Consider the following 13,107-nt stretch of genomic DNA (forward strand, 5'->3'; position numbering starts at 1 on the left):
AAAATATTATAGCTAGGTAAAACGGCAGATAAGCTATGAAACGATGATTGGAGATAGCAAAGAATTATCATTTTATTAATTAGTATATGTATTTATGACTATAAAAAATATTACATTTACTAAGGTATAGAAGACTATGTTAATTTACCTCCATTCTGTCTTCTTCTGCAGCAAAACGCTGCTGACGCCTGTCAGCTTTGGCCATAGGCTGTCTACTCTAATCTTTTACTAAACGTTGCTCAGATAACTCTGAGTAGCGGTCGCTCGAACTTGAAGCCATTTTAAAACTATGTATAACTTAGTAATTGTTGAAACGCGTTGAATCAGTAACGATGAGCATGAATTCTCTAGCGATGAGAATCTTCGAGATCACAGACAACGCGTTTTACGAGTGATAACATTTATTACGGTCTATATAAAAATTTCGCGATCGTGATTGGCTAACGAAGCGACCTCATATTTATCGCTCGTGGTTTCGTTTCAGAAAACAAGCTAGTTACGTCACGAAATTGGCACCCGCTGGAACGTGAGCTTTTTAAAAGAGGGCCTCATTCAAACGCATATATCTCTGGACAGGGTTGGTCTACAAAGACAAAAATAGCATCAAATTGTAGCTGATGTTTTAGCCTTTTATGGGTCCTAATTTCATTTTTGACGCAACTACATCTTTAACCAATACGATTTAGACCTTAAAGCTACAAACTCTGAAGTTGGTTTACCACCTCCCTCGTTTTTTGGCAGACCTATCACCTTTTTATTTTTCAAACTATATTGAGGGTGATCGCTCGGATAATTGCTCGTATCGTATTCAGTCAAGTTTAGTTTCTGATAAAAGTCTTTTGTCTGTACGAATATTACAAAACTATCGGTATCCGTACACAACAAGCTCGCTTTTGAATATTACTTTCGAATATTGTTTTAAAAATAATCGTACATTAGCATTTTTGAAATGTCTAAGATTGCCTGACCAACGTATACGAGCTTGTGTAATACTACAACAGACTTGTTGAGTAGTACAGATGATAGTTTTTTATTAAACTCTTTGGTGCATTTGAACGGAGGGTTTTTAATCCACTTTTCTTTTTGTTTCGTATCAGTCTCCAACTTTACCTCTATTCTATTTCTAATATTTTCCATAGATTTGCCAAATACCGAATTATTCATCAAAGGTCGAGTTTATAATTGTCTAATGCTAGCTTTCAAAAGCTTTCAAACACATCCGTTGGCAACAACACATCAGTTTTTAAATACAAATCGTGATACTCACCCAAATCTTTAACATTTAATTGTTGCCATACTTTTTGAGCATGTATACAATCGAATTGCTTAACCTCAGCATATCTGTTGAGAGAAGATTTAAAAGCTTTTTCGGGAGGTTGAGATGTTTCTTTAAATCTATCAAAAGAGTTCATAATCATACTTGTATGGATAAACAACTTTTCTAGATGAAAGCTCATGATCATCGAGATAAATTGCTCTCAAATGGGGCAAGTCTTTGAGATTAGCTACCAATATTTCGAGACTATTGTTTAAAAATTGTAACGAGTCGATAAACCTAAACCTCTTGGCAATGGTCATAAACATACTTTTCATCCATATTGGCTATGACATCTACAGCCGCTGTTCCATTATAAACTTTGGTTATGAGATGAAAATCATAGCCTCTAAAATTGTGAAATACAACTACAATTTTATCTAAAACTCTAAGTTTCAGATAACATATGAAGTGAGCCGATCCTCGGTACAGAACAGACACACGATCATGGTCTCTAACTTTATCATCGAATAAAGATGTTCTACATATCCAACAATGAGCAGCTTTTTTGAAATTCTTATTCTTGCTGCAGAGTTATTATAATATGGTTTTTTTGGTATGAGTTTTCTTTGACGATCAATTTCATTTAGTTCTTTATAAAATTGTTTTATACAGTCTTTTCCTATGTAATTTTGAAATCTCAAAAAATTACCTTGTGAGTTTACCCAGTGAGTCGCAAACCGTAAGGTACTTGAGCATTATCTTGTATAATAAACTGAAAATCTGAATATTCTACATAGAGAACTTTTCCATGTTTGTAAAATTTGAAAATTTTAATACGGAACCTATTGGTGGCAATTTATTTTTGCATTTACCGTCGTGTAACTTTAAATATTTCGTTATATGACCTTGTAATGTTCTGCCACAAGTAAACTGGTTCAAACATCTCAAACTGTAATATTGTTTTGCTTTGCGATTAGCTTGTTTATAAAACAATGCTGATACACTTTTAATCTACATGTAATGCTCTCTATGCCATAAAAGATTTACCACTGGTAATTCTACTTTATAAAGCTATCACTATGCAAAACATTCAGTTCATTATTTTCAGTCCACTCGAAGACATTTATAACTAAACCATTTTCGTCTGCAAATTTTTGTATTTTATTAATTTTCACTGGATATTCCAACTCTGAGAGATTTAAACTAGTTTCACAAGGTTTATATTTACTCACCCGCTGAGGATTGTCTTGCATTTTATCGTGATACAAAAAGGATATTACAGCCCGCACAAAATCACTTATTATCATCATTTTGTGCATTAAATATCGCCTTTTTATTACCTAATGCTTAGGGTGTCGGAACATACGAAGCACCTTTGAGATGTTGATAATTATAAAATTCCATATGGATTCTCAAAATCTTTACGATAGTCCAACCAGAGCCATTATTATCATAATCGAGTCTAATTGATGATTTATAAGTATATCAATATCTACAGACTTTGGTAAGATTACTTTGGAGCCTCCATTTATACCCCAAAAGTTACTAACCGCTATATGAACATTTTATCAAATAAATTTGATTTCTATACTCATTATAAACTTTTTGCCTATACCTATCCGATCTATAATAGTCGTGATTAGTTGTCTGCGTATCGATTGTATTAATACCTCAATGTCACTCGTAAGAAAAGATCTCACATCTACATGTAGTTTTAAAGAATAGAGAAAGCATAATATTATTATGCTTTATTATTCATCTTGAGGTGTTGACTGATGTTCTAAAAAAAGAATCAAGGAGATTGACCAACCAGAAGCTGAGATATAGCCAGCCAAACACAGGTCTACCAAAAAACAAAAGTGTTTTGGTAATCATCAATATATGACGTATAAAATCGACTTGTGTGCCATTGGTCAATTAAGCCAACTAATGTGCTCTCCTATAACAATCACGGCGTTTTAATTGGTTTAATCCCTGGGAGTATAGAACAATCAAATTGGGCCTAACAATCATCGCTCCTAGAATTCCGAACCAGTCCCTCCGACGTGTAGATTAGTTTTAGCATAAAATAATTACACGCATCTATTATTTCGCAACATTTCGCTATCTTGCTAGTTCAGCTCAGTTTTGTTGTTCTCCTACTTAGCTTCCCTATTCAGACTCATCTTTAGCGTTGTTCAGATTTTTTTAATTATAGCTAATAAATGGAATCAATTAAATCAATCATCAATCTCGGTTATCATTTGGAATTTTCTACAAATTATATTAGTTACATCATTTACTCTATACGCAGTTATATTATTATTTTGTATAATATGCATTATGAATATTATATAAATCATAAAAAAATAATCATAGATAAGATAATAGATCAATAGAAAAATCAAAGCAAAAGTTATCGTTTTCTTTTCTTATAGCAAGAGCAGCACGGTCGTTAGTCTTTTTAAGATTATGGCTGTAGTGAACTTCTAGTCTGTTAATAGTGACGATAATCATGAAAATCAACTGAATGCTGCAGTAGATACACAGTAGAAACATGATGAAGGAACAAAAAGTCCCATTCCTATTTCTTATTCTAAACAAACTGCAACTCGCGGATATCGCATATAGACTATACACGCGCCGTTCGTTGAACAGATGATCTTCGGAGCATATCCGTGGAGATCGAGTTAAAATTTGAAGCTCAATAGTCAAAATATGCTCTTCTGTTTTGAAAAATCATGGCGAGGGGTTGTGGGCAAATGCCTTTACCACACAATGTTTGGTTGATTTTTCTGAGAACCCAGAGCTAGTATGTAAATTATTTACTATCGCGAGAAGCGTTTCACGTCTCGTAGCCAAAACAATCATTATACATAACGGCGGTAAGGGTGCGCAACTCCGGCACATGACCATTAAGTCGATTTTATACGTCACAGTTTTCGGGATTTTCGAAGGGTTTTCCTCTGATTCTTTATTAGGTAGACCTGTGTTTGGCTGGCTATATCTCAGCTTCTAGAGGGTCAATCTCCTTGATTTTTTTTTTAGAACATCATTCAACACCTCAAGATAACTAATAAAGCATAATAATATTATGCTTTCTCTATTCTTTAACTTTGTACCGATATCTAATAACGTTTCATTAATAACTACTCACTGTGGGCCTTGATAAAAACTATCAGTTGCTTGTATAATAGCGTTTATGAACTACGAGGTTTGATATCAAAATCGCTAGCTACCAATTTTAATTCATGGACTGTTTTCCTTTCTGAGGTCAGAGGTAGCGTTGCAAAACTATTGTTTACAATATGTTGTAGTTCAGCTTTTGTTAAACTACTGTATTCGCCAATGCCCAAACTTTTCACCCTTTGTAGTAAATCTCTTTTGTACCTTTAGATTGGATGCTACCATTTATATAAAATTTATTTTAGACATTGTAAATATGTACCTCATTTCGAAGATTTGCGGTGAGAAAGGTAGCTAGTTTACGAGTGAGTAACAAAAACATTAATCACAACACTCTAAACTGACCATCTCAGTTCACCACTCTATCAAGTCATCACCAGAGTTTGTAAAACCATTTTAAAAAGTCATTACAAAATCTCGTTTGCATTAAGTCTAAATCTCGTTTTGCGAGATTTTCAACAAATCTAAATCTTATTTCGCAAGATTTCTAACATAAATATAACGTATCTATGTTATATCTATGGTTTACAACCAAGAAAACTCCGGTTATAGCCTATCTATATTTAGTAACATTATTTAAAAATGACATATTTAATTACAAAAGTTACCCAACAATCGATATCGAGTATTTAGCTAGCAATAATGATAAAATAGACAACGATACAACATAACCTCAATTTAAAAAACAATCGCAGGTGTTCTATCTCATGAAGCTTTAGCTACATCAACATCATCCAGACTTTCCATTCACCTGAGTCCATTGATATAAATTCAGGCATTGATGAAATCTTTATCATCTACTGTAACATATTCATCTTGAGCTCACAATACCGAGTAACAAGTGTGTCCGCTGGTATCACATTTTTGTTGCAAGCCGTTGTATACAAATCTCTTGCCAGGCGTAGCATTATCAGCTATATACTTTGGCATAAAAACTTTTAGTTTTTCAATAGTCTCTTCATTACAAATTGTGACTATATACAAGTTGTATTTGGTTGGCTCGGGGTTGACTGATACGATGGTATAAGAAGTTGTTTGATTTAATGTAGCTAGTTTGCTTATTGACTCGGTGGTTGCTTTAAATTCTGTAACATTTACAGTCTTGTTATCCATGCTTATATGTTACAGGTTTTGTTTAATATAAAATTGGCTAGAGTAGTATGCTAGAGGAGGTTGGCTTACATCACGATTAGACCTACATCTCGATATGCTATATTTTATTTTTTTAAACTTGAGATAAAAATTGGGGTAATTGAGTGCAAAGGTCATTGAGGGCTAAGTGAGCCAGAACCCCCTTGTAGCATACTACTGTCTGCTATTAGCCATGCAATCAACAATTGAAAGAGTTTGAAATTACATCTGAATGCGACAAAGGCAGAAATACACTTTCATGTGCTAACTACAATGATAGAGTTATCTGCTCTTGCAGAGAATTACTAATATTCAAAGTTTATTAGTAAGTTAGTGATCGAGCTATATGATGTGAAAAATAAATCGCTTGTACTTGCAGTCACATTTTATTACAACATAGAGTGAAATATAATGTGTATTTATATGTATAATTCTATATTTATGTGTATGAATTAGGTATTTAAGTGATTGTCCAAAATGTATTATAATTTCATTTTTTGTAGTGGGAACATTTTGTTAGGTTTCTACTGTAATTGTCATGTGGAGCATCCTTAGTAGAATAACTCAATTTTGTTCGAATATTAAACTGATAGATCAATTCTCTTTACGCATGACTTGTATATTTTCCAATAAGATACACGATAATGTACAGATTAATCTTCTGACAACAAAAACACGTCGGAGAGTATGTCCTTGCGTATTCGATATTTCTAGAGTCCCAGGAGACGGCTCCCAGTGAGCGTAGATACTACCAATCTCACCAATCCAAACATTTACTAATGTTAATTTTTTTGCATTAATTCATTATTTCTTGTTTCAGGTGATCAAAATACCAATTGAACACACCCATTGACCCTGATAGAATTCTGGCAATTACAAAGGATAACGCGGAGGAGATAGCCAACTACGGAGTTGAGATTATTGTTGAGTTGAAGTAGATTGCAGACTGTTCGCTTGACTGCTTTTGAAATATAATAGACCCTGGTGAGGCCTTTAACATTTTATTTACAAGTACCCTACAACCTAACATCGTTAAATATAGACAGTCAATTATGACAGATTTCTGTTTTGTTGCGGAGTGTTTTAAATGTCGCAGCCAAAACTTGTTTTTGGATTCTTTATTGTAGTAAGCAACTGTTATCTTTTACAATATGTTTTCCACAAGTTACCACAGCAAGTAAGCTAATTAAAAGTCAGTCTACAAAATGAAAAAAACTAATGAAAGGTCTAATTATTATAACAACGTTGAAACTGAAAGCATAAAATATGTAAAAAACAAGTTTGAGGATTAATATGAGTATTGTTTAAACAAAAAGTAGGCAAATAAAAGCTGTGTGAAAATAGTTATGCGTATCTATGACAACTAATTTCTAGTTATGAAAATAACGTATAATGTAGAAATTTTAAAATAGGTGAGGCTAGATGGTGAATGGTATTATTAGTCAAATCATAGTAGGTGTAGCTTGAATTTTGTTTTAATAAATTGCAGAATAAAATAGGTAAGGCTACTCAATCCATATATAATTAAAACTTATCAGAAAATTTCACCAGACAAATTCTTGCAAGCTTCGATAAATTTCCTGTTTTTTTTCAGTTTATATATATTTGGAATCATAACTGGTTCTTTATATAACCTCCGTTCATTGTAAGGCCTTCAGGTTATGTTCCATCATAACCTGATAGCCTTTTATACATATAAGTTTTTTTTACATATAGATTTTAAACATATAAGTTATGGTAAGTTGAAATTCCTTTTTTAGGAAAAAAGTTTAGGGTTATAGCCCAATTAGGAAACATTCACTTATTGTTCTCACAATGATATAAAGTGTATTTTCAGCACTGCGGAGTGACCAGAGATGGGAGATGTTTTAATTTCAAATGCAAATTATGCCAGTGAGCGTCATCGACTCAAGACATTTGTCAATTCTGGTCGTGATTCTGAAATACCAGCCATACGATATAGCAGTGCAGGATTTGCTCTAGCAGCCATCGATGGATCACAGAAGTACCACTGCCATTTTTGCAAACTGGAAGTGACGAATTTGCACTCTACCCATGATCCTTTGGCTTGGCACCGAGTATATTCAAAAACCTGCCCATTTTTAAAAAATCACTCGCAGACAAACCGACAAGATATTGGTATTCCATTTCCTGATAACTCGCTGTCTACTGTCGAGTTTGGTCCAGTGATTCTTCGAGCTCCTCAAAATGAAAGCCAAATGGATGAAGGTGAAGCGCAGCTATTCTCAAATGAACATCATAGCGATCAACACATCACCCTTGTAATGGGTGCTGGGGAGAATACAGATGCTGAGGAGGTTCCTATCAGTCCAGAAGAGTTGAATAAATTGTATCGCACACAATGTCAGCTCAGGTATTTTTTAATCTCTAAATTTGTGTAATTTCATTACATTTATAGAATCTGCCTGTTAGTATCTATAGCTTCCCATGAGAATTTTTGCTGTCAATCAAGTACCACTAATCATAATGTAGACAGCACAAGTATAATTTATGAAGATCAAGTAAGTGTGCAGCAGCTCATTATAAAAATAATGATCATATTTCTGCTGGAAGCAATAAAAAGTATTTTCTATGTAGTATTCACTAAAGACAGATTTTGCCACATGACTTTGTAAGTCATTTGTGTGATTATAAAGTTTACAATTAGCATTACTTCTAGTCACTACTCAAGGATGGTTGCCACACTCAGTTGTCAACAACTTTTCACGTATCGCTCATGATCAATAGAAAAAGTTTGCTTTAAAACACAAAAAAGCGCAAACAGTAAATAAAAACTATGAATGGCATGTCTGCTAACCTTTGGCATTGGCAGTATATATGTGTCTAAAAATACCCTAGAAGTTGGAAGATGGGGTCAGAAGGCGGGATGTTGTGATGTTGTTTTGTTTTTGTTTTGCTCAGAATAAATTTTCTCAAAAACGCAAATGGAAACATTTATTTACATTGGCTATGTGAAAAACTGTCACAATACGGGAAAGACAGAACTTTCATTGTTAGAATTGAAGGTTATCTTCTCCTGCACATGATAGATGATAACTCTAAATTGAAAAACCGCATGCTCTTTAGCGACTTATGTTAGCAAAGCAAACTGAGTAAGGTGCATCCTTATTCAGCCCATCGGGAAGCAAATGGACCAAAGTACGAAAGCCTTTTAACTTCCGCATCTAGAAGTGTCTACCCAAAGATATTCCGTAACTTGAAAATTTTGTATGTAGAGTCTTTCATAAATAGAGCTTCCGCTGTATATATATGAGTGCGTTTAACACCAAATTAACCATTACTTATCAGGTCAATCCTACCCAAGCAGTCCATAGAAGTCATCAGGAAGCCTTTTCCAAATATTGAGCAAATTCTCTCCACATTCAATTATGAAACACAAAGAAGAAAGACATTCAATGTTTGGCCCAAATCAACAATTGTATCACCAAGAGAACTGGCAGCCTCAGGGTTCACATATATTCATGGTAAGTACTTACTTTCACCAAGTCAAAGGCTAATTAATGGCTGACAGTAGTTTTGCTTAAGATTTCACATCTACTCATACTTAGTAATTGTTGCGTGTAGTTATGAGTGCAAAGTGCAGGACAGTGCAAAGCAGAGTTAATTACTAGTCAAGTAATGTGAACTAAACTTATATTAATCAAACGACATTAATAGTCACACTTACCCGAGTGCCTGATAGTACCTTGTTCGTCTTCAGTTGTGGTAAAAAGTCTCTTTAGTTTAGCCAGGATGTGACTAGACTTGCAGATGAATCAGTTAGAATTCTAAACACATTACTACATGTGCTCTCCTCACAATGCACACGGTACAAGTGAACATACCAGACCAAATAATAATGTTATAATCAATCATTACGATTGGGTATTTCCAAGTTGTGTTGGATATTTCTAGATCGCATTGGAAAATATAGGCTAATTGCTAACTGCGTCTTGTCATATGATAACTTGTTGGAGACTTGTTAATAATGATTATGATAACTTGTTGAATTGCTAGACTCCCTTTAACTTCTGTGAATAACTATGCAGCCAGCATTTCAATTAATTTATATGATGACTCATCAGTGTCTGATAAACTGATCATTCTGAGTATGTGTAACCTTTATTGGCGGTTCATGAACTGTTATATCCTCTTGTTTTAAAAGGGTTCAGCCGCTGCAATTTATAGTTTGCAGTCACACAGAGAGAAGAGTTCATATCTATAACCTTGTTGAATGCAATAAGACTTGATTGAACAAAGTGTAACATATAATGTTAGAAACTTTTTGTGAAGGATTATCATATACGATGTTACCACAACTTGCTGGAAGTGACATATACTGCTTTTTAACTCGGGAAAGTTAACTTTTATCATAAAGACATCACACTTCAAATTTTCTGTTTTTATTTAAGCGGGTTTCACCAGTTCAATCAACCAATGTGATTATGATGCATATCTCACTCAGAATGAGGTGTCTTGCCACACAACTCGAAATGTGGTATCCTTATCAATTTCAGATAAGCAATGGAAGTGTGTAGGAAAGCGTTGCTGCATTTTCCATCCAACTTTGTAAATGCTTGATTTAATATTTATGTGCATATTTGAATTTAATGGACATGTTTATTTGGAATGCTTTGACTTGGAAACAAGCCAGAGCATTTTAAATAGTCAGACCTCGACTTACAATCAACACCGACCTACTTGTCTATTTTTGGTGAAGTGTGAATTTTGTTTTCATTGCCAAGCTATGCCAGCCTCTATGAGTTCAGTGTCTCGACTAGCCGCAGTGCCACTGCGCATGTGGGTCTCATCATGCCTTACTACACTGTATGTATAAATTTGGCTTTCATTTATTTTTTCTCATTTAATCGATATTGTAGCTATGTTTCTTTTTGCTTAATGGTGTATTTTTGCTAATTGATGAAATAAAATGCGCACACTCACCTCCACATTGAAATTGCTTGAAATGTTCAATTAAATGTGTACAAATAATTGCCTCAACACATGAAGCCATATTCAACATATGACTTCTGAAATCTTGGAAGCGTCAGAATTTTTATAAGTAAAAGTAGAGAAAATGAGTAAAAAAATTGTAAATCAAGTTAATTTAAATGATATGTCGTGTAAGTTAGATTAAGTTATATCATGTCTTTCTATCACTCACCCTACCATCTGACGCAAACACTGCTTGAGCTCGCATTTCATTTCACGTGTCTCTCCGTTTAAATAAAAATGATAACCTTTAAAGATTATCATTTTGGTAATTTGTTTTTAGCATATCATTTAAATTTTAGCTCTGAATTTTTGCACAGTATTACATAATCCATTTCTTTTAGTGCTCCATGTGATTATCGTAAATATTTGTTTTGTAGTTTTTAGTTTTGGGTCAAACTAAACAAGTTTTTATAAGAACATTTGGTCTTACATTGGTTTTAACATATAAACCAAATATGGAAACTAGTTAATACGCTGAGGTTTAACTGTATGGTGTTTTTTATTTTACTATTTAATTTGTGGATATATAATAGTTCATTGTCACAATTGATGGTAAACCATAACTTTACAAGTGCTGTACAGCCACTTTAAAGTAGTTTTAATGATTGTAATTTCAATTCAATTTATAGAAAGATGATTTCAAAAATGTGTTTTCATTCAATCATAGCTGTGAAGGCACTAGCTTTGTGCTATGTAAATCTATTAAAAAACTTCAATGCGGCAAAAACATTCTCTGCAACCTTTATAATTCAGAGATGTGGATGAAGCTTGTGTATGCTTGGGCAAGTATAAAAAGATTCATCAGTTTTTTTACGTGTTAGCTGTAGCTTTAGAAATATATTTTTAACGATTTCGATATGTTAGCCTATAGAAGGGCTTTTGCACCAGCAAGACGGCTAAAAAAGTTAGTAAATGTACATTTTCATAATAAAATATTATAAATCTTTTGAATTTTATCATTTTATTCACTTTCTAACTAGTATTAGGTATTTGTGATAACAAAATATACCACAATGAACAATACAAACTTTTATCAGCAGCTAAACTGCAAACGTAATGCCTGTCTTTATGTCAAGGTCATCTGTTACAAATATAAAGTGATCTATAAAAAGAGTTTACTCGTGTTACTGAGGCATGAGCTGTTAATTACCAATGAGCTGACAATGTAAAACTCACTTCCTGTTCTTATCACTTATATCAGAGTTTTTTATGACTTTTTTCTTTCTTATAAAACTGAACTCTAGTTTTGACTTGATTTCAGAACGCAACCTACTAAACCTATCAGGTAGCAGTGTGATCAATCATTAATGTCTCTTACTACTTTATCAATTGCTACTGGTCTGTAGTCACTAGTTAATCTGAAATTGTATTTGTTACTTGACTGGTTTTAGCGCTGAAAGGTGAGAGTCATAACATGAGCTGAAATACCATGATATATTGTATCTTTTTAATTCCGCTAAACAAAGCTCCAAAGTTGTTCCTTGCTCTTCCATACTGCTACGCATTAATATTTCTTTCTAAGTCCTCTAAAAATGTTACAGTTTGAGAGTTCCGTTGACAGTTGAGTTAAAGAGTTTAATTAAATGGAAAAGACCAGAAGCAAACAAGCTTTCACAAGATGCTAAAAGCTTCCAATCTTAAATATGTGATATATTCCTGATTTTGTGACTACAAGTCTTTTGTTTATCTGTTATAAATCTAACATTGTAGCATTGTTTATTTTATTTGTTACAAATCTGCTGTCCTTATTATGTTTTCAATTTTCATGGCATAGTTGAGTCATCCTTGGTGAGGCAAGTAAATAGCACAACCGTATTCCCAATTGTATTTTTGTATGAATTAATTCGGATGAGTAAATTTATTTTAACATCGCTGCTGCCCCTGATCATTGCCTGTAAGCACACATTACAGAGTTGTCTTGTCTTGTAGGTACCGATGATACAGTGGAGTGTTTCTACTGCAAACTGCGAATCAGTGACTGGACTAACAGCATGGTACCTGATGTGGTTCATCGTAAGAAATCAATGAACTGTCAGTTTATGCAAGGTGGGTTATCAAAGCTTCATAGTTTGTCTTATGGTGTTTTCATTAGTATAATCATTTATGTCTATCACTACATTTAACCAATACATTGCCCTTTGTTCCTCAGATATTCAAATGCATTTTTACAGAGTTTTCTTGTTGTTATCTTCTCCTGGCACTGATTTGTACTTGAAAAATGGTGAGTTACTGTTTTCACAATAACTTCATTTTTAGAATTACAATTTTTGTTTTAAATCGGAACCTAAATTCACGTTGTGTAGATTACGGTTGCACCCACATAACAGCTGCATGGACATGATTATACAATATATGATGACAAGGACAAGTTTTTTGCGTACATCTGTGATATCTACATGAGTATTTTTGTATCAGAAGCACCATCTTTTTTGAAGTATTTGGGCTTGAAGCTGTTTTCTTATTCTGTTGAGTCTGAGCATGATATAAAATATAAGAAAAATGAACTATAAATATATTTCAAATGTTGGAATTCATTGCAACTGGTAAATACAATATAG

At 33.5% G+C, this 13,107-nt stretch overlaps 1 protein-coding gene across 1 annotated transcript in view; it reads left to right on the forward strand.

Annotated features, from left to right (window-relative positions):
* Window positions 1-7,410: 7,410 nt before the first annotated feature.
* LOC137406128 (baculoviral IAP repeat-containing protein 7-like) overlaps window positions 7,411-13,107 on the forward strand; it is a 90,880-nt gene continuing 85,183 nt past the window's right edge. Inside the window, exons 1-3 of the mRNA XM_068092659.1 lie at window positions 7,411-7,928; window positions 8,864-9,039; window positions 12,479-12,595. Coding sequence (XP_067948760.1) covers window positions 7,411-7,928; window positions 8,864-9,039; window positions 12,479-12,595 — 811 coding nt within the window. The remainder of the gene's footprint in view (window positions 7,929-8,863; window positions 9,040-12,478; window positions 12,596-13,107) is intronic.

The sequence above is a fragment of the Watersipora subatra genome, chromosome 10, assembly GCF_963576615.1.
Source record: "Watersipora subatra chromosome 10, tzWatSuba1.1, whole genome shotgun sequence".
Classification (NCBI taxonomy): domain Eukaryota; kingdom Metazoa; phylum Bryozoa; class Gymnolaemata; order Cheilostomatida; family Watersiporidae; genus Watersipora; species Watersipora subatra.